General features: G+C 44.5%; 2 protein-coding genes across 2 annotated transcripts in view; both read right to left on the bottom strand.

Moving 5' to 3' along the window:
* Nucleotides 1-20,612, bottom strand: part of LOC311583989 (tripartite motif-containing protein 75-like) — a 135,688-nt gene that overhangs the window by 106,383 nt on the left and 8,693 nt on the right. The gene's annotated exons all lie outside the window — the stretch shown is intronic.
* On the bottom strand, nt 12,515-16,837 carry LOC311585014 (E3 SUMO-protein ligase TRIM60-like; the record flags this gene model as incomplete). Its single annotated transcript, XM_084759809.1, has 2 exons — nt 16,721-16,837; nt 12,515-14,192 (listed from the first exon to the last, which is right to left on the bottom strand). Exon 2 carries the CDS (start codon nt 13,964-13,966, stop codon nt 12,515-12,517), a length of 1,452 nt encoding a protein of 483 aa, XP_084615935.1. The 5' UTR covers nt 13,967-14,192; nt 16,721-16,837.

The following is a 20,612-nucleotide window of genomic DNA, read 5'->3' as shown; positions in this document are numbered from 1 at the left end:
TATAAAAACTGGTCCAGCTGCTCAAATTCAGCAGTCAGTTTCCCCCTCTGTGCTTCTGCCTCCTCACTCAGGGTTGCGATTCTATATTACTGAACACTCATTGACTCTTCAACTTCCTTCACTTTACACTCCAAGAGCTTGATGAAGCCCTGAAGCTTCTCTCTGTGGTGAGATGCAGCCTGTGCAATGGGTGTCACCTGGTGGCCATTGTGACTAGCAGGCCCAATGCACTGGTCACACAGCAGTTGCAGGTCATCCTCACAGATTAGGGTAAAGACCTGGTTGTGCTTCTCACAACTGGTACTGCTCTCCTGACCCTTCCTTTTGTTCTTCTTCATGCTGTGGAGCTGCTGGGCAGTTTTAATCATCATTCTGAGCTGGGTGTTGCAACTGTGGATTCACATCTGGCAGTGGTGCCGACAGACAGGACAGGAGAACCTGCCTGGCAGCACTGCCCAGAAGTCTTTGATGCAGGAGTGACAGAAGTTGTGTCCACATTCGATGGTGACTGGGTCTGTCAGGATATCCAGACAGCTGGGATATTTGGTCTCTGCCTGGAGTCCGTCCAAGGGCTCTGCCTGTGCCATCAGACTGGGAATACAGGAGTGGACTCTGGCCGGCTTCCTTCTGATGGTTGGCTCTGGGGGACTCTTTAGGGACAGACACACTCACTTATCCTGAGCTTCTCACAGTCTCTCCTGGAAACTGCTGCCACCTCACTGATGTCTCCTGGTTTCCTCACAGTGGTGGAAGCCTTTAGTCCTTTGTGATTTTAGAGTCAATAAAATCCGGATGTGTAGAAGGTTTTTTCTGTGGGCCTACCACCAGTGACAGCTCACATGGACAGCTAGTCTTATGGACCCTGTGAACTCAGCTGTTTTGATGAATTTTCTAAAAAAGAAAAGAAACAAAGTAATAAATTACTTCATACACTCCCACCAATGCCTGGCTTCATTTTAACCGATAGCTGCATCACACCTCCCAGTCTGTCCTTCCCAAGCCTGTCAGTCTGAGCCCTAGCTCCTCTGCCCACCTGGCCCCAGAGCCCATCTGCTTGCCTGTCCCTCCAACCAGAGCTGTAGGAAAAACAGATAATAAACCAGGCACAGCACAGCCCTGATTAAATATCCCTCCCTGTAACCTCTGACCATCAGGATTCCACCTCGCTCATGTTCCAATCTAATGACTGGGACCACAGAGCCCTGCTGGGCATTGAACCCAGGGCCTCAAGCATGCTGAGCAAACACTCTACAAACAGATCTGTCCCTAGCCTGTTGTTTTCCTTGTTTCTTTTGATTTGTTGTTTTTGAGACCAGCTCTCACTATGTTATTCTGGCTGTCGAGGAACTCACTTCATAGACTAGGCTTTCCTTGACTTCATAGAGATCCACCTGCCCCTGCTTCTGGAGGGCTGGGCTTACAGCTGTGCACTCAGCTTGACACAGTCTGGTACGGTAGCTCGGGATGAACTGGGACTCCTGGTGTACACACACAGCTTAGGGCTGACCTGGAACTGGAAGAAATGGTGTTTGTTTCAGCCTCCCAAGGGCTTGTATACAGCCTAGTACCAGTGGGGGGCTTTGTTGTAATGATGTTAGGATTAAGCAGGAGGTACACCTAGGATGAGTTACATCCCAACCACCAGATGACTCTTGACTTCAGGTAAACGAGGACCATCTTGTCCTATCCTTTTGTCTTTCTTTTTTTCTCTGCTTTCTAAAACAACAACAACAAAAATCAACCAAACACCACCACCACCCAAAAAACCCCCTTCATACCATTCATGTTCCTTTTGTAAATAATTCAATGTACCACAGAAGAACTTATAAGGTAAAAGCCCAAAAGGTAATGTAGGTAAATTTTTCTGATTTTGCTAGGTGGCCATGGGACATGCCTTTAATCCTAGCACTCAGGAGGCAGTTCTCTGAGTTCATGACCAGTCTGGACTTTAGAGTAAGCTCCAAATCATCCAAGGCTACGTGGAGAAACCCTGTCTCCAAAAACCAAAAATAGATAGAGGGTGAGAGAGGGGGGGAGGGACACAACCTATGGGTTTAACTAAATCTCAGGAGGGAGGTCTCCTGTTGAGAATGCAAGACACAAGAAAGGAGAGCAAGTCTGATTGATTAAAATTTATTCCTAAGGCAGCAGCTCTTATAGTCTGAAGGCAGGGAAGAATATTGCTATAGCAACCCAGCTGCAGGCTTTTCTCCAAACACTGGGGAGTACCAGGCAGGGGAAGCATGTCCTGCCACACAGGGTATCTTGCTTTGTCTTCATCTAGCTTGAGTCTAACTGCTGACTCACAACAGGGTCAGCTAGTTTCTGGTGAAAGGCAAGCTCTGGGAAAAACAGAGACTTAAAAATGCAGGGTCTGACAAGATGGCTGAACATTGGCTATATGGCCTATTGTCTCCAAAAGGACAGAGAAACAGAGAGAGAGAGTAGGTAGATAGATAGATAGATAGATAGATAGATAGATAGATAGATAGACAGACAGACAGACATAGAGATACTTGAATACATACTTGTCAGATTTGACTTCTGGCAAATTACATTTTTAGCATTCTATAGGTTGTGTTATCTTGAACAAGGTACTAGTCTCTTCATGCCTTAGTCTGTCTTTTGTAGGTTCCTAGACCAGTTACACTCAGAGAAATGAACTGAGCATCTTCAGGCACTCCAGACATAGCACTATATCAATTAGAACCACAGTAGGGATGTGATCATACCTCCACCCTCTCTTCCTGGCTGTGAACAGAAACCACGCCTCTCTGTAACCTCCTGGAAGACGGATCCAGTCTCGCTCCACAGAAGCCCTGAGTGAAGCTGGCAAACATCCCTTCATCCTTTCGGACTTCCTGAAGTAATCTTTTAAGCATTGAGGTGCCAAAAGCCACAACAAACAGCATAAAGTTTAAGCAGATTCCCTGGAGAGGCAGATCTCCCCCTTGACACAGAAGCCTCAGGAAACTCAGGTCTTATTTTACCCAGCCTCTACCCCCAGCTCTCCACTTACTTTGATCAGTTCTCTCAGGGCAGTCCCCTGGCCAGTAGGAGAACCATTATGTCAAGAATGCAAGCTGTGCTTCCTGGGAGTGGGAGGAGTGGGTGCAGGGGAAAAAAGTTTGGAGTGAGTATTCTGAGTTCTTGTAGCTCAGTCAAAGCTAGAACCTGTGTTCTTCTTTCTACCCCAACTTCTGGGATTAGACGCAGGTTTATCCAATGCTGGGAATCAAACTCTGGGCTTCTGTAGGTGCATGGTACTGGGCAAGCACTGTAGTAGTGGAGATGCATCCCTGCACACCTATACGCAGGCTGACCACTGAGTCCTGAGCCAGCCTGGTCTACAAAAACGTTTACTTCCTTCCATCATTTTGTATTTGTCTGTCCTGTTCTCATTGTCTTAAACCATAAATGTCTTTGCCCTAAACTTGCAGTCGCCTTGGATTCCAAGAAGAACAAAACTGCCCAGGAGAGAAGCCCCATACCTGCACAACAAATGACAATAGCACCTTCCATGGTGCTGATGCTGATCCTGGAACATGAGTCATCCTCTTCCAAGAGTCAGATTTGATATCTTCATTGGCAACAGTGATGAGGGCTTGTGACCAATTAATGCAAGCAAGACTGATATTGACCAGCCATCCACACCTCAATTAATTATGCATGCCTGTGCCCATACCTAGGTTTTTCTCTAAAGAAACCTGGACTCACACCTCTAGCCCAGGGTTCCTTACATGATGAACCAGCATTTTGCCAACTCAGTTCCGTGCACACAGCTATGTAATTACATTAATAGCAGAGGCATGACCTGAGAACTGGAATCTTAGTCTCTCTAGGAGCTGGAATTAAAGCCCTGAGCTACCATACCTGGGTTCAATTTCCATCCCTATTCCTCAGGGTTCAGGTCTCTTTGTTTATACATGGTAGACCCTTGGTGGAGCCTAGCCTGCTGGGCCTATCTAGGTCAGATTTTTCTTCTGAAATCCTCAATAACAACAGCAGACATTTCTCTCTTGCCGGGGTATTTTCAAGCTCAGTCTGTGCAAAGGCATCCTGTTTGCACCTGTGGCTGACATCGCCAGAGACACAATGCTAAAACAATAAATCAGGGTTGTCCTCCAACTCATAGAGAAGTAGACTGTACCTGCTTCTCCTAGAACCTGCTCTTTCCCTGAGCAGCATTGACTTCTTGGCTCTGGCAAAACTCCTTAACTTTTAGACTTCTGTACTTTACTCATTCCTTTACTGGAATGTCCAGAGGGCCCCTCTATACTGTGCCCTTAAATGTCACACCCTTCTACTAAATTTTACACCCTCTACAAGGACTCCTGGGCTGCCTGCCTGACCCCTCACTGACTCCTTCTTAGAATTACAACTGTCTCAGAGTGTGTCACTTTGGAGAATGTTTTTTGCTTCATTTAGGCACAGGCCCAACACAGATCACTGACCCAGGACAGACCTTATGATGGAAGGAGTTTTTTGTTTGTTTGTTTGTTTTTTGTTTTTTTAAAGATTCATTTATTTATTATGTACACTGTGTTATGATGCCTGCACACCAGAAGAGGGCACCAAATCTCATTAGACATGATTGTGAGCCACCAAGTGGTTTCTGGGAATTGAACTCAGGACATTTGGAAGAACAACAAGGGTTTTAAGCCTCTGAGCCGGCTCTTCAGCTCAAGGAAGGAGATTCTTAGAGGTAGGGACAGGAAAAGCTATGTTCCAAAGGCAGCTGGCAGGAGCCAGTGGCTTTGACATGAAATTCTGAAATTTGCTAAGGCACCTCTAGATTTGAGAAATTTCCATAGTGTAACAGAGAATTTTCTATAATAAGTGACTGTATTGAAGTCACTAAGGTATAATTATTGGAGACAAAAGTCTCACAGTGGATGTAGCACCAGTTGTTGGGAAGAACACTGTGGCAGTTGAGCAGGAGGCCTCTCAAGCCTCTAGCACTGAGCTTTCTCCCTGTGTCTCCTACTGCTACGCACACTCCTCTGGCACTGTTGCAGGCACAGGCATCATAGAACATGAACGGGAGGGATGGGGTTCAAAGAACAGTGGGCCTTATGTTGAATCTCCTTTTCTACCATCACATGCGTACAGCTGAGAACAAACTCAGGTCCTGTGGCTTGGACTGCTATGGAAAGCATCTTTACCAACTAAGTCATCTCCCTGGCCAATTATTATCTTTTTAAGAGTCTCCTTATCTTTCAGTGATATGTTTGGAAATATCCCTGTAGTCCAAGACGGTCAGGAACTAGTTTACCTCTGTAGCCCAAACTGACCTTGAACTTAGTCTTTCTGCTTCAGCACTCAAGAACTAGGATTGCAAGTGTGCACCCAACACTCAGAGGAACACCTCTCTTTCTTGTGTTTACGGTTTCTTTAATATATGTAGATGCATGTGTGCCATGTGCTTGCCTTGCCTCAGGCTCACTGGAGTTAAAGGAGTTTGTGAGCTGCCACATAGAAAAATGCAAGAGCAGCAAGTGTTTTTAACCACAGAGACATCGCTGCAGCTCCGATGTCTTCATACTGTAGACTGTGAGAGTGCTGCCTCCTGTCCCTCCTGGCCACCTCCCATGTGTCCAGACTGTAGACTCTGAGAGTGCCCCCTCCTATCGCTCCTGGCCAATATCAGGAGCTCAGCCTCCTGGGTGTCTGGGATCACAAGCCTGAGCCACTAGGCCCAGTGTGGCCATTCCTGAACCTGGCTTGTATTAAGTATCCAGGAACACTTTCTTCTTAGGGCCACTCACCACACCTGCCTGTTACTATGTGAAAAAAAACCCTAATAAACAAGCCAAAATACGATAAAACTCAACACATTGTGAAGAACTCATTTCATGTTAAATACTGACACCTGACCATAGGGCCCTTGTCCCCCTTAAGAAAGCTTTCCTCTCTGAGTCACTTTGTTTGTTTGTTTCTGTGATCCATGTGTAGACACTCCCGTACCCATGAGTTCTGAGTTCATAGATACAACCAACCTCAGAGTTAAAACACGGGAGAAAGTAAGACTTGTTCAGTTATAGCTTAGAATCTCTGTGCTTGGCAGGCTGAGGCTGAAGAGCAGTCCTGGGAGTTCCAGGCCAGTGTGGGGAACCAATCACAAAAGCACAGTAACAGAAGTTATGTTGAGAAGTATAAAGTCATGTGCCCCTGACATATACACTATTGGTAGGTCTCATATAGTGTTCTTGTCACTAGTTATTATAAGTCATGTTGAAATGTTGTAGAAGCTTGTGAAAGAGTTTATGGAAACTTTTCATTTTGTGTAGCCAACTGACCTTAAACTCCTGCCTCACAGTCCTGCTCGCTGTGATTAGGAGCACGGTTTTCATGCCAGTTTCACTCTGTCATTCTACGGAAGGGCCTTGGCCATGCATGACTTTGAATATTAGGGGGACGTCAGGCAGCCAGTTCTCTCAGAACCCCTTAGATGACTATATATGACTCCCAGAATCTTAGCATCTTCTCTATTTATGGAAGCACAGATCGCCAACTTCCTTAGCCTGTTGCTGACAGATATGACTAGTCTTCTGGCTCAGCCAATCATTGCTGAGTGATTTTTTCCCTGATATCACTCAGACTTTTAGCTCCAGATTGTTCTTTCCACACTACAACAGTCCCTTCTAAAACATGCTATCACAGAAACCACTGCAGAGGAAGCACACTTGTAGTTCCTGCTACTCAGAAGACTCCCGAGTCCAAGGCTAGGGGCAGCTGGTCTCAAAAACAAAACAAGTGGGGAATTGGGGATGCAGTGAACAAGGGCGTGCTCAAAGTCTAATGGTGGAGGCTGAGCCCTGGACCCACATAAGGGTGAAGGAGCGAACTGACTCTACAAGGCTGGATCTGAACTCACGATACCTTAGACCAGTATGTGCTTAATAGTACACCACAGACATTAGCTCCTTAACACTGATGGGAATCTATTTAAAGGATTAGCAGTAGCTCTGCATATCTTGAAGTTTTCTGTAAAATTAAGTGGATTTTTCTTAATCGTTGAAAGAGATAACTTTACAGAAAGAGGCATACTATGGACTTACTATCTTTACTAACAGATCAATTCTAAGACAAAAGGTTAAAAAACATCACAAATTTCTCTCTCTCTCTCTCTCTCTCTCTCTCTCTCTCTCTGTCTCTCGTCTTTTTTTTTATCTTTTCTTAACTTTTCCCCCTATGTTTCTTATGCTAGCCTAATCATCAAAGTCCTGCTGCCACAACCTTGAGAGGAATGAGGTGATTATAGAGATGGTCACTGTGGCTGCCCTGACATTGGACTGACCAGTGGCACCCCATACTCAGCAGTGGGAGCTAACAATAGCAGGTGTGAAGAGATGACAGTAATGGGACTGATTTTGGAGAAAAATATTCTCTCTCTCTCTTTCTGGTGAGTGTGTGTGTGTGTGTGTGTGTGTGTGTGTGTGTGTGTGTGTGTGTGTGTTGGGGAGGGGAGTGGGTGGGTCTAATATGCTCCAGGTTGACCTAGAACGTGTATTCCTGGATGACCTTGACCCTCCTACCGTCCTGCTTCCATACATCAGTCCTCAGCATGCACCATCACATCTGTTTCATGTAGTGCTAGGGATTGAGGCCAGGGTTCCCTCCATGCTAGACAGCACTCTGCCAGATGAACTGTACACTCAAGCGCTCATAAGCACCGCTTACCTACATGTCCTTCAGGAAGCAGTTACATCAGATTTCCCTCACACCAGCAGGTCTCTTGATACTGTTTGTCCAGAAATTAATTGACATCTGACATTACCTGGAAAAATTTTGATGCCACAAAGAGCTCAGGTCCAGAAGAGGGAGCCCGGGCTCAGGATGTCTTTTATATCCACACCTCTCATGTTGACCATCCAGCTGTGCCTCAACTCTGGGTTTTGCTGACCTTCTAATGTGTAAGTTCTAGGGAAGCTCAGAGCAGTGATGTTAGCAGAGGTGAGTCCTCCCTTATCTAGTGAATGGTTATACTTTCATATTCCCAGTTCATCATGCAGGTCATTCAAGATAGCTTTGGTTTTTTTGTTTTGTTTGGTTTGTTTCTTTGTTTGTTTGTTGTTGCTGTTGTTTTTGGTTTTTCGTTTGTTTTTGCCTCATTTCGTTTTGTTTTGGGGGGAATTTTCGTTTTTGTTTTGGGGACAGCACTCTGTCACCCAGGCTGACCTGGAACTACAAGCAATCTTCCTGCGTCAACATCCAAAGTGCTGGGATTAGGAGTGTGTGCTGCCATGCTTAGCTTTTCACTCTATGTCTGACCTACATCACTAGGCCATGGCTCCTTTAAAAATATCACAATGGGCACACTTGTCTGTGCTGAGGAACTAGCAAGTCGTGAAAGCACAAGTGTTCTGTCTTCAGTTGTGAATGTTGGCTGTGTTAGATTTCCCTCAGGTGAAGTGGACCAATGAGTCATCAACCTAGACAGACCAAAGAATTGATCTCACCTTAGTATTGCTGGGAGAAACAATTGGTTTGATGGGAGCTCTATTCAAAGCACAGGTAACCCACAGGCAGCTACACCATCAAAGAAAATAAATTGTTATTCCAGCAATGAGGCTAACCACTGATAGACCCTGGGAGAGCAGCTGGACCTTGTGGACTTACAGAGTTGCCACTGAGACCTTTACATGATCTCCTGTGTCTGCCACTGCCCCCTCCCTCCCCACAAGAGAAAGCTCAGGGTAATCCTAGCTGCTTTGATTTGAACACAGCAATGTCCAAGTCATGCCTAAAGGATACTTTCACTGTATTGCGTGTTCAGGTGCTTTGTATTCACCCACTGAATTATACAAAATCTCTTGTGATTTTATAAAATTACATTTTACTTTATGTGTATGTGTATCTGTGAGAATGTGCATGGGTGGAATGTACACAGGTAGTATGATAGCCAAAGGTTATCCTCTGTGTTCTCCACATGTACTACATGGAATGCGTGTGTCCTATACAACATACACCTGCTGTTGAGGCCTGCCTTGTCTACAGGAGAGTGCATCAAACAATCAATTAAAAAACGAGTTGTGGGGGGTTGAGGTGGAGAAAAATCCATGTATGATAACTCATCTGTTCAGTGGCCTGCATTTATGTTTTTGATCATGAAAACATTTTGTAAGAGCTTTAAAAAAAAAGATCTCCAGGTGAGGTGAGATATAAAACAAGGGCAGCTGCCTAGGGGAGGCAAATGGAGGAGAGAAAGGAAAAGCCATACTACTGAATCTAGAGTGGAGGTCAGATTCATTGCCGGCAGACAGCCGGGCATGAAGAGCAAGAAGGGTTTAGAGAGAGCATAAGGAGGATCGAAATGATATAAAGGAAGCAGAGGGTGTGTGTGTGTGTGTGTGTGTGTGTGTGTGTGTGTGTGTGTGTGTGTGTGTGTGTATAGGCAGGACACAGGATGTGAAGGGATGTTGCTGCAAGACAGGGTACAATGACCGTGTTCTCTCTCTCTCTCTCTCTCTCTCTCTCTCTCTCTCTCTCTCTCTCTCTCTCTCTCTCTCTCTCTCACACACACACACACACACACACACACACACACACACACACACACTCAGGCACACACAAACAAACCTAAACTGTTAAACACCAAGTGCTTACAATACAGAAGAGAAGTTATACTTTTCTATGTTATTCAGATAACTGGGCAAACTTACAACCTCATAGCCATCTAAGATTTGGCCTGGGGGTACTTTTTATTTTTTATTTTTAGAAAAAGAGTTGGTATTCAATAAAAATATTTTAGGGGACCAAAAAGATGGTTTGGTGGTAAAGTGTGCTTGTTCCTCTTGCAAAAGTGTTTGAGTTCAGTTTCCAGCATCCATGCCTGGTGGCTCACAATCACCTGTAGTAACAGCTCCAGAAGATCTGACACACATATCGTCTGAGCTCGCCACACACAGCATACTCTCGCATGTGTGCACATGTGTGAACATGCTCATATACAAATGGAAATGCCGAGGGCTAGAAGACACTCATAAGTGACACACACACACACAGGAAATCTGAGTGTGACCTTCTTGAGAAGGCAGATGGCATAATATGTGTCAAGTGTGGGTACAAACTCATGAAGTGAGAGATGCCCACATACACTGCTTGTTTTCAGATGAAATCTTCTATGTAGCCCAGGCTAGGCTGGAAGTTGCAGCAATCTTCCTGCTTCTGTCTCCTGAGTGCTGGAATTTGATGTGCACATCATGTGTAACCCATCTGCTTCACCAAATGAATTTCTCAAGTTCACCTGTGAAGTAAATGTGAAATGAACACAAGAATCTGACAACTCTGTCACTTTTTTAAAGGAATTTTTATTTAGTTTTTGAGATAGAGTCTCACTATGTGGTCTCTACTTTGACCAGGCTAGCCTCTGACTCAGACATCCACCATGTCTGGCACATATGGTTTTTTAAAATAATCTTTTTTGCCCATCAAAGTCATATGTATGTACAGAAACATGAAGAATATATTTGAGTCCAGCTAGTTTATCATGGAAGACCTAAGTCTGAGGACATGACCACAGTTTAAATGTAACTGCAATTACCAGCACTTGCTGCCACATTTCAGTCTCAAACTGCAGGATCAAAATATTTACCCCAACAATTACAAGTGACCTTTTGTTTACATTTTTAGAGCCAGGGTCTCCCTCATTCTAGGATGGCCTGGAACTGGCTGTGTGTCTAAGGAGAGCCTTCAAGTTTGGATCCTCCTGTCCCCACCTCCATGAATTCCAGGGACATAGGCTTTTATTTTATTGTATGCATTGTATTTTATAGGATGTTGGTACAGAGCCCAGGCAGAATTCCTGGGACTTTCTAGCTAGCCACGCTAGTGTAATTGTGCAGGTCCAGGCCAATAAGAGACCCTCTCTCCAAGGAGGTGAACAAAATCCCTGAGAATGACAGTTGTGGTTGTCCTCTGGCCTCTCTATATATACACTTACTTACAAGTGCTCATCCCTTCATGCCACACACAATAAACATGTCTGTCAGAGGACAACATATAGAAGGAAGAATAGGCAGTGAATGGACCAGTTATAGGAAGAAAACAGTGACTCATGGGAGAGATGCTGCTGCCCCAGTTGGGGGACAAACTCAAGATGAGGTGGCTTGACTTGTGTGAATGGACCATTCACACAAAAATAATCACTGTAAGGTAAGATGGAAGAAGAAACCATGCACCATGTGAAGGATTAGTGGTCGAGATGATGGGTTAGAAGAACCAGTAAGAGGCCAGGTATAGCTCAGGGGTGCAGTGCTCTACTTCTTTATACCCTGGTTTCAATCACTTTGTACTGGGGAGGAAAACTCAACAGGAGTTTGTGTGGTTTCTTTTTAAGTCTAGATACCATCCCAACACGTGGGATGCTGGGAAGATTGCTTCAAGTTCTTCAAACAAGTTACAGAGTAAGAATCTGTCTCACAAACAAAAGACTGGTAACACAGATCTGAGGACCTGAGTTTGATATCTAGAACAACTTAAAAGAGATAATCAACTCATAAATATTCACCTGACACCTGCACTTGTGCTGTGCTGCTCTCCAATTCCCCAATAGCAAAGAAATACAAAACCATAGGTTTTCTCAAAGAGAAACAACTCTAGTACGCATTTACCTTTATGCCCGGAGACTGGGAGGGAGTGGCATGAAAATTGGGAGGTCAGTGTCAATTTGAACCATTGGTTGGTTAGATGCCCATGCTTTAGCTACATGAAATGACCTCAAGTGTCAACAAAGTGATACTGCAAACAGGGAAGAAGACCAAGTGAGGAAAGTGCTTGCCTTGCGTGCTCTGATGCCTTGTCCTCAGGTAAAGCAAGACGGTAATGTGCGTCTGTAAACCCAGGAAGAGAAGAGAAGGAGGAAGGGAAAGAGGAGGAGGAGGGCAAGGAAGAGGAGGAGGAGGGGAAGGCGGAGGGGGAGGAGGAGGAGATCATAATCTGAAAAAAACTCACAAGCTCACAAGGCAGCTAGCTAGGATAGGCTGTGCTAGACAAGGGACCTTACCTCAGACAAGGAAGAAGGAGAGGGTCAGTGTCTGGAGGTTGTGCTCTATTCTACCTCCACATGTACATGGTAGCATGTGCATGCCCATACACACACACACACACACACACACACACACACACACACACACTCACACACATATTTTAAAAATTCAAAAACATTTTTAAAAAGAAAATATGAGGTCTCTTGTTTCTACTTTGGATGGCCTGATCTTTAAAAATGAAGGTTAAAAATAACACATGTCAATAACTCATTTCATAACTTCTGGGTAGCTGAGAGGTTTTTGGCTGGTCTGTCTTACTCTTGCAAGCAAAATCTCCTGGGTGCTGGCATGGGGCAGGTGTGTGTCACACTTGTGGGAACATCATGTGTCTCAGAGCTACTGAAAAGGAGAGAGAAGAATGCAGTCTGGTGTGCACTGGTTAAGCTTAGAAGATTTGTGGCTTTTGTTGTTGGATCCTGTCAATTGTTTGCTTAATTGCTAGCTTAATGTGCTGCCTATGTTGGCTAGAATGAAGATCCTGTGTCTGTTGTACACAGTGGTAAGATTTTAAGAGGTTCAGAATCTGTTCCTGCATAGAAGAAAGGCCAAAGGATGCTGGTAAAAGAAGTACTGAAAGTGTAGAGAAGAGACCTGTCATCCATATTATAGAAGGAGAGCTCACCCAGTTCGTAATCCAAAAATATCCCGATCTTGCTGGCCCACACCACTGGTAGAAAATCCATTCTTTGGGACCCAGTGGTGACATAGCCACTGTCAGTGTCTCTCCCAATGGCAAAGAAGCACTTAGCAATGGAGGGCTGACTGCTCCAGGCCCCATGAAGCGAGTTTTGACATATACCCAATGCCCACCTGGGCTTGTTTCCCACTTTTACCCCCCAGAACCATCGCCCTGAACGAAATCCATTCCAGCCACGGACAATAGGCAAGAAGTCAAATCCCTCAGTGCTAGCTTGAACACTTGGTCCTCTTTCTTTATAAACCACAGATTTTCTATCCTCAGAAAAAACAAGCTGAGGATGTGCGGTGTTAACATCAAAAGTCACATTTATTTGAAATTGCTTGATGATCTTATCCAAGCCAGAATACTGTGGTGGAAGGCTGAGGCCATGTTGCTTTACCCCACATGACAAGGGTTTGGGACATGTAAGGTTTTTGAACCTGTGGTAGGCTCTGGGAACTGTTGTCAAAAGTGTGAGATCTGATTCTCCCTGGTTGGCCTCTGCTTCCTTCAACAGATCGTTTAATGTGGAAATATGGTCTGACAGGGCTTGAAGATATTCATTGAGTTTTGATAAACCCACCAGCTCCTCAATGTGGATCTCATTTAGAAGTGCCTCCAGCTCATTCTGCAGAAACAGCTTCATTTGCCTAAATTCATAACTTATCCATTGTTTTTTATATTCAAACGTCATCCTCCATATAAGATGGTTTCTGTCCTGTAGAGCTACCATGTCCTCACTTTCCTTCACTTTGATCTTCAGAAGCTCAGTGAACTTGTCCAGTACTTTCCTGTGATACACGGCAGCTTTCTCAATGGGGCAGGTGTAATGGTCCTGGTGTTCCACAGAGAAGCTACACTGGGCACATAAGACTTCTACATCCTTCACACAGAATAAGACCAGAGGCTGATTGTGCTTCTGACACAGGGCTTGTTCTTCCTGATGCTTCCTTTTGCTCTGTGTCCCCTGCAGGAGCCTGATGGTTTCACTCAGATCCCGAAACTGGGAGTTCCTGCTGAAGGTTCTCTGTGGAAAGCATGTCTTGCAGACAGGACAGAGGAAAATGTCCTTTACGTCATTCCACCGCAAAGTGAGGCAGGCATGACAGAAGTTGTGCCCACAGGTAGTGGTCACTGGGTTTAGGAAGAAATCCAAGCAAATGGGACAGGCACATATAATGTGCAAGTTCTCCAGGACTAGGAAGTCCATTCTTCTAAGAGGAAAGTAGGTGGACATGGTCCTGTGGCAGGGTCTGTCTCCCAGGAGCTTTGAGTTGCTGTGTCCTTCCAAGTCTTTGTAGGTTTCCGTGGCCTGTTATAGAGATGCTGGCCCCTGATAGCTAACCGAAGTGCTTTAACTCAGCTCAGAAGATGAGAGAGATTCAAAGTTTGCAACTGTCTCACAAACTAGGTCATGAGCTTGGGTTTAGAAAGCAGACACATGTGTAATGAATCTGATATACCTGTGGATGAGAAAAAAATCCTTTTAGATTTCTTTTTATCATTATTTATTACATGTGTGTCTGCATGTGGGGAAGGGAATATTACTGCAGTTGCCTATGGGGCTAAAGGCATCAGATCACCCTTAGAGCTAGATTGACAGGTGATTATGAGCCTCCCAAAAGCATGCATAGATAGCAGAGAGCCAAGAAGATGACTCAATGAGTCCACATACTTGAGGCCAACACTGGTGACCTGGGTTCTATCCACAGAACCACAGGATGGAATGAAGGAATGATTCTATAATTGCTTCTCTGGGTGACACAGGTGGGCTATGATATGTGCATAAGTACACAAACCCACATACACTCTCCAAACAACTATTTTAAAATAAAATAAAGTAAAAGGTAGGTGCCAACTCCAGAAAGTTGTTCTCTGACCTCCAAATGCAAAGTCACTCAAACACCTATAAAGCTCATTTTAACAGTGTGTAAATATGCAATATAAATTTATTAAAACTATGGGACTATGTTAAAGAAAACTACAGTCATGTTCTTACTGGCTTTACTTTCTTCTTCAAAACATCTTTTCTCCACACAGAAAAATAAAATCTAAATTAAAAAATAAAGGCGAAAAGGCTGACAAATCTGACCCACAAAGACCTGCATAAACTGATGCACCAACCAAGGATTTTGGAAACAGAAGACTGGGGGTGTGTGGGGCATAGGAGCTGAGTGTAAGGCTGGGGTGGGGGAGTATGGGGCACTGGAGCTCTGTGTAAAACAGGAGCGGGGGAGTGTGGGGCACTGAGGCTGAGTGTAAGCCTGGGGCAGGGGAGTGTGAGGCAGAGGAGATGAGTGTAAGGCTGGGGTGGGGAATGTGGGGCACAGTAGCTGAGTGTAAGGATGGGGCAATGGAGTGTAGGGCACATATGCTGAGTGTCAGGCTGGTATGGAAAAGTGTAGGGCACAGGTGCTGAGTATAATGTTCCGGTTGGGGAGTGTGGGGGTATAGGAGCAGAGTGTAACCTAGGGGTGGTGTTAGTGTAACTATGTGGTGTGTAAGATGGGGTTGGCATGTGTAGAGCACACCTACAGTCTCAGCATTGGGGAAAGACACTGACACATAATCCTTGCCAAGATAAAGTTTTAGCTGGCTTTCCTTATGAGACACATACATTTTAATTGTTTTAAACTATATTAATTTCTTCCCTGGATTCTATGGCGAGGGCCATGCCCCTGTCATTGTCCCTATATAGATGACAGATGACAAATAGCAAGAGTTGTCTCTCTCTTTCCACCATGTTGACCCTGGAGATCCAAGTCATTTCCTAGAGGTCACAAAACCAGGTAACGTGATCCAGTTTGAGGGCACCAAACACTCAGACTATCCTGGACTCACTCACCTTCTTTATGACCATAATTCTCTTTTCAGTCACCTCTACAATTCAAGTCATGTTCAGCCCCAAGTGGATTCCTTTCCCAATTTCAATAGTATAGTAAGATCTGTCTTACTCATTTGACCCAGTCTTCCTTAACACTGACATTCTCCAACTCCCAATCATTTCTACATGGTCATACATTTTCCTAAAACCTGTCTAGTACATTTCCACATTTCTACCATGGAACAGCTTCTCATGAGGGTAAGAGAATCAGATAATGGGCATCCGCACAAGCACAGCATCCTCACAGACCTGATTTTACTTGAGTCTGCTTGGTTAAGAATACCAGATTGCCCAGTTCATTACTTAAATACTCTTCACAGTTCAGTGTTTTTAACAGTATCCCTTCAACTCTAGCAATCTAAAGACAGATATGGGCAAGATTATTCTGAGTTCCAGGTCAGCTAGGAGACTAATTGCAAAGCTGTGTCAAAAGCAAAGCCAACTAACCAACAAAAAAGGGTGAAGAAGTCAGAGAGGTTGGGCCAAATACATAGCTCAGGGAGTAAAAGTGTTTGCAGGCATAGGATGAATAGGACCACCTGAATTCAATCTCTAGGGTCCACCTAAAAGCTGCAAAGAGAGACTACACAGAATTTTATTTCAACCTCCATAAGCACCACGATAGATAAATGTCCCCACCACAAACACACATCACATAGACACATTAATAAAGTGGCTTTCTTTTTAATGCTGCCCTTGAAGTCATTATGTGTAATTCAAACTGGCCTTTGTTTTCTCCTGACTCTACCTCTGGAGGAGGTGAGATCTGACCTGGAGGACTGCAGGAAGATCCACAAGTGATCATGTCCCAATTAGTTAATTTATCTAGAGACCAGGTCTCACTCTTAAGGCCAGAAGGGGTTGGCCTGAAACTCCTCATGTAGACCAGGCTGGCCTCCTGGCCCCAGAGATTCATCTGTTTCAGCCTCCAAGTGTGTACCACCAAGCCAACTTGATTCTGTTTTTTCTTAAAAGCCACTCCAGAGTCTAAAGAGACCAAAGAGCACAGAATATGCACCCCTAAGGGTTCTGAACTTAGTTATGACCTCATCAACCATTTCCTTAGCCCCCCCACCACACCCCACTCCTACCAACAGCCCAGTTTACCTGCAGGAGGCACTCAGGCAGCCCCAAAGAACAGCTGAGACCAGCACAGAGCACACAGACCTCTCACTTGCAGAGATTGCATATCCGGTAGAGGGAGAGAAAAGGACCTGAGTATGCTCAATGGGCCTGAATGAAATGAACACCTCCTTTAATGATGAGATCCCTGTTGTCATTAACGACAAAAATAAAGTTACGTTCCATCTTCTGCAAGCATCATGGTATGCACATGCCCTTCACATCTCACACAACATGATAACAAAATTTTTGCAATGTTGCACAGTCTGGGCTGAAATAATTCTGTAGCTCAGGCAGGTCCTTACCATTTGGATTTTTGTGTCTCAGCCTCCTGGGGAGTTTGGATGTGTGGCCCTGCATCAGAGATCAAGAAATGACCTTGTGTTTTAATACTGTAAATTGTGCTTTTGTGTTGGGTAGTTTCCTCCATGTCTACCCATGCACCAGGTGTTTGCAGGGCCCTGCAGAAGCTAGAAGCGGGGATGAGGTCCTCTGGAACTGCACTGACAGTGTTGAGCTGCTCTGTGAGTCTAGAAATTGAACACTGACTGGGTCTCCTGAAAAACATCCAGTGCTCTGAATCCAAAGAGCCATCTCTCCAGCCCTTTCTTATTAGTGCCTTTTTATTCCTAGGAGCTACTTGATAGTCAAAGTTCAGCCAAAACATTTCATTGCAGACTGCTTTTTCTTACTTCTGCCAGGGATGGAGAGGTAGCCCAGCAGTTGAAATCACTGGTATTTTCTTAGAGTATTGAGGTTTGAGTTCTAGCAACCATGTGACAGCCTACAATCATCTGTACCTCCAGTCCCAGAGGAATCCAACAAGCATTTCTGACTTTTGAGGGCCCCACACCGATGTGGTATGCAGACCTAGATGCAGGCAAACACCCATACATATGAAAATAAAGGATTTTTTGGTTTGTTTTAAAGCAACTTGCTTCTGCCTCTCCCTTCTGTTCCCAGATGTCAAGGAACGGGGAAATCTCTATGGTAGCAATTTCCAATCTGCTGGGGTCGTTGCTGGTGCAGATGTGAAGGCAGCGTTAGTTTTGACTTTCATGAAATAGCTAGAAATACAGATCCCAGAGCAAAGCGTCTTCCACACCCCAGATGCAGAAGCAGACCTCGGAGAGGATGATGGGTATTGAGGTCAGTGAACGTAGCTTTGTCTGTTTGAAGTCAGAAACTGAGGCTCTGAAAGAGACTAATATTTGCAGAATGAATAATAGAATTCTGTGTTGGTGGGGGCCAGCGGGATGTAGACAAGATAGCTAATGAATTCAAGGATGCAGTCAGGTTGTACACAATATGATGCCAATGTGAAAAAGAGAATGCTGGGGTAAGATGACATACGCAAAAAAGAGGTGCAGAGGGATTGGAGGGTAAAGAATTATCCATAATCAAGTAGGTATTAAATTGACCAAAGAAAAATATAGTGCATGGGGGTGCACACTTGTTGGTTGCAGAACTCAAAACAGATGCATGGCCTGGTGGGTCTCTGTAAGCTCAAGGCCAGCTTAGTCTACATAGAGAGTTCCAGGCTGTCCAGGGAGACATAGTGAGAACGTGTCTTGAACAACAACAACAACAACAACAATAACAACAAACAACAAACAACAAACAACTGCAGTTAAGAAGGGAAAGCTGAGATATTGTTAGGGGCTGTGGATCCTAAGGATTGTTAAAGTTATAGAAGGTTATTGTTAAGAAGTAAAATGGGCTGGGGAAAAGGATGAAAGAGACAAGACAGGAATAAGCAGGGTTCAGAAAATGCAATGTGACTAAAGGTAAGGAACACTTTCAACTGAATTGGATTAAAAAAAAAAAAGACCTAAATCAAAACTGAACAATATACAAAAGGTGGCACATACAACTTGTGATACATAAGCAAGGTTTGAAGTCAAACAATAGAAAATGAGAGACAAAAGGATACCTATGGAATTAATTGTTGTATGTGGGACACCGATTGCAATAGTCCTGATACCCAGGGCTATAGAGAGATCCACTCAAGGTTCTCTGTGCTGAGTGACATGGTTAGTTCCAGGCCAGTCTTGGCATCTTGAACTCTGACAAGGCTATAGAAGAGAACGGTAATTTTCTTATTACTGCCTAGAGTGGTTATAGAGCAAGATGATGAGGGGCAACCTGTGACACAGGTCAGGTTACCCCAAAATAAAAGTGGAAAAAGAGAGCCACATTTTCATCTGACTGAAAAACTAAAGTTACTGAACTGGGTTCCACTCATGTTTCTTAAGCCCCGTGTTTTATCTGCCTCTAGTCCCAGCACTTTGGAGATAGAGCCAGGAGCACCAGAAATTCCATCTCAGTTTTGGCTAAAGATTACATATATCCTCAGCATCTGTAATTACTCACAGGAGATCTGCACAAGATTGGGTAATAACCTTGAGTCATGGAAAAGTGAAGGGTTCAGGAGGCCTCCCCTCCGTGGGAGACTCTATGAAAGGTTAAAGGGTTCTCAGAGGGTTGAAATTTTGTTGATGATCCATTTCCTGTGGGTGCTCCAATGGGCATAACCGTACCTACATGCCTATATGTAGCTCCAATGAGTGCATTGGTAATCCACGATTTGGGTGAAATCTTCTTTGGTCTGTCTGGAGTGAATAGATGATTTTCTCCCCATATTAAAACAGACAGATGGAGAGACAGACAGACAGACAGACAGACACAATTCCCTGGTGTAATGGGAAAGGCCTGGGGAGTCTGCAGCACAGGAGTTGAGTGTAAGGCTGGGGTTGGGGACTGTGGGCACAGGTGCTGAGAGTAAGGCTGGGGCAAGGGAGTGTGGGGCACAGGTGCTGAGTGTAAAGTAGGGGTGGAGAACTCTGGGGCACAGGTGCTGAGTGTAAGTTTGGGGTTGGAGAGTGTGGGGGCATAGGATCTGAGTGTAACCTAGGGGTGGGGTTAGTGTAGCTATGTGGTTTGTAAGATGGGGTTGGCATGTGGTGAGCACACCTGCAATCTCAGCACTGGGGAAACACTGACACAGAATCCTTGCCAAGATAAAGGATTTGCTTGCTTTCCTTATGAGACAGATATATTTTAATTGTTTTTAACTATATTTACTTGTTTCCTGGCTTCCATGGGGAGGGTCATGCCCCTCTTATGGTCCTCATACAGATGACAAATAAAAAATAGCAAGAGTTTCTCTTTCCACCATGTTGACCCTGTAGATCCAAGTCATTTTCCCGAGGTCACAAAAACCGGTAGGAGGATCCAGTTTGAGGGCACCAAACCCTCAGAGTTTATCATATTTCAGACTTTCCTGGACTCACACACTTTCTTTATGACAATAATTCTCTTAGTCTCCTCTACAAAGTCAAGTCATGTTCAGTCCCAAGTGGACTCCTTTCCCAACTTCAATAGTATAGTAAGATCTGTCTTACTCATTTGACCCAGTCTTCCTTAACACTGACATTCTCCAGCTTCCAATCATTTCTATAGCGTCATACATTTTCCTAAAACCTGTCTAGTACTCACATTTCCAGATTTCAACCTTGGAACAGCTTCTCTCGAGTGTACGAGAATAAGATAATGGGCATCCACACAAGCACAGCATCCTCACGGACCTGATTTTACTTGCATCACGCTTGGTAAAGAAGACCAGATTGCCCAGTTCATGGTTTAAATTCTGTTTACAGCTCAGTGTTTTCAACAGTATCCCTTCAACCCTAGCACTTTAGAGACAGAGATGGGCAAGATTACTCTGAGTTCCAGGTCAGCTAGGAGACTAGGCACAAAATCGTGTCAAAAACATAGCAACTAACTGAGAAAAAAGGGTGCAGAAGTCAGATAGGTTGGGCCAAGGACATAGCTCAGGGAGTAAAAGTGTTTGCAGGCATAGGATGAATAGGACCGC

This window comes from Acomys minous, assembly GCF_964271855.1.
Source record: "Acomys minous genome assembly, chromosome: 15".
In the NCBI taxonomy this organism is placed as follows: domain Eukaryota; kingdom Metazoa; phylum Chordata; class Mammalia; order Rodentia; family Muridae; genus Acomys; species Acomys minous.
Note: the sequence above shows the minus strand (reverse complement) of the source record. Positions and strands in the feature narration are given on the sequence as shown.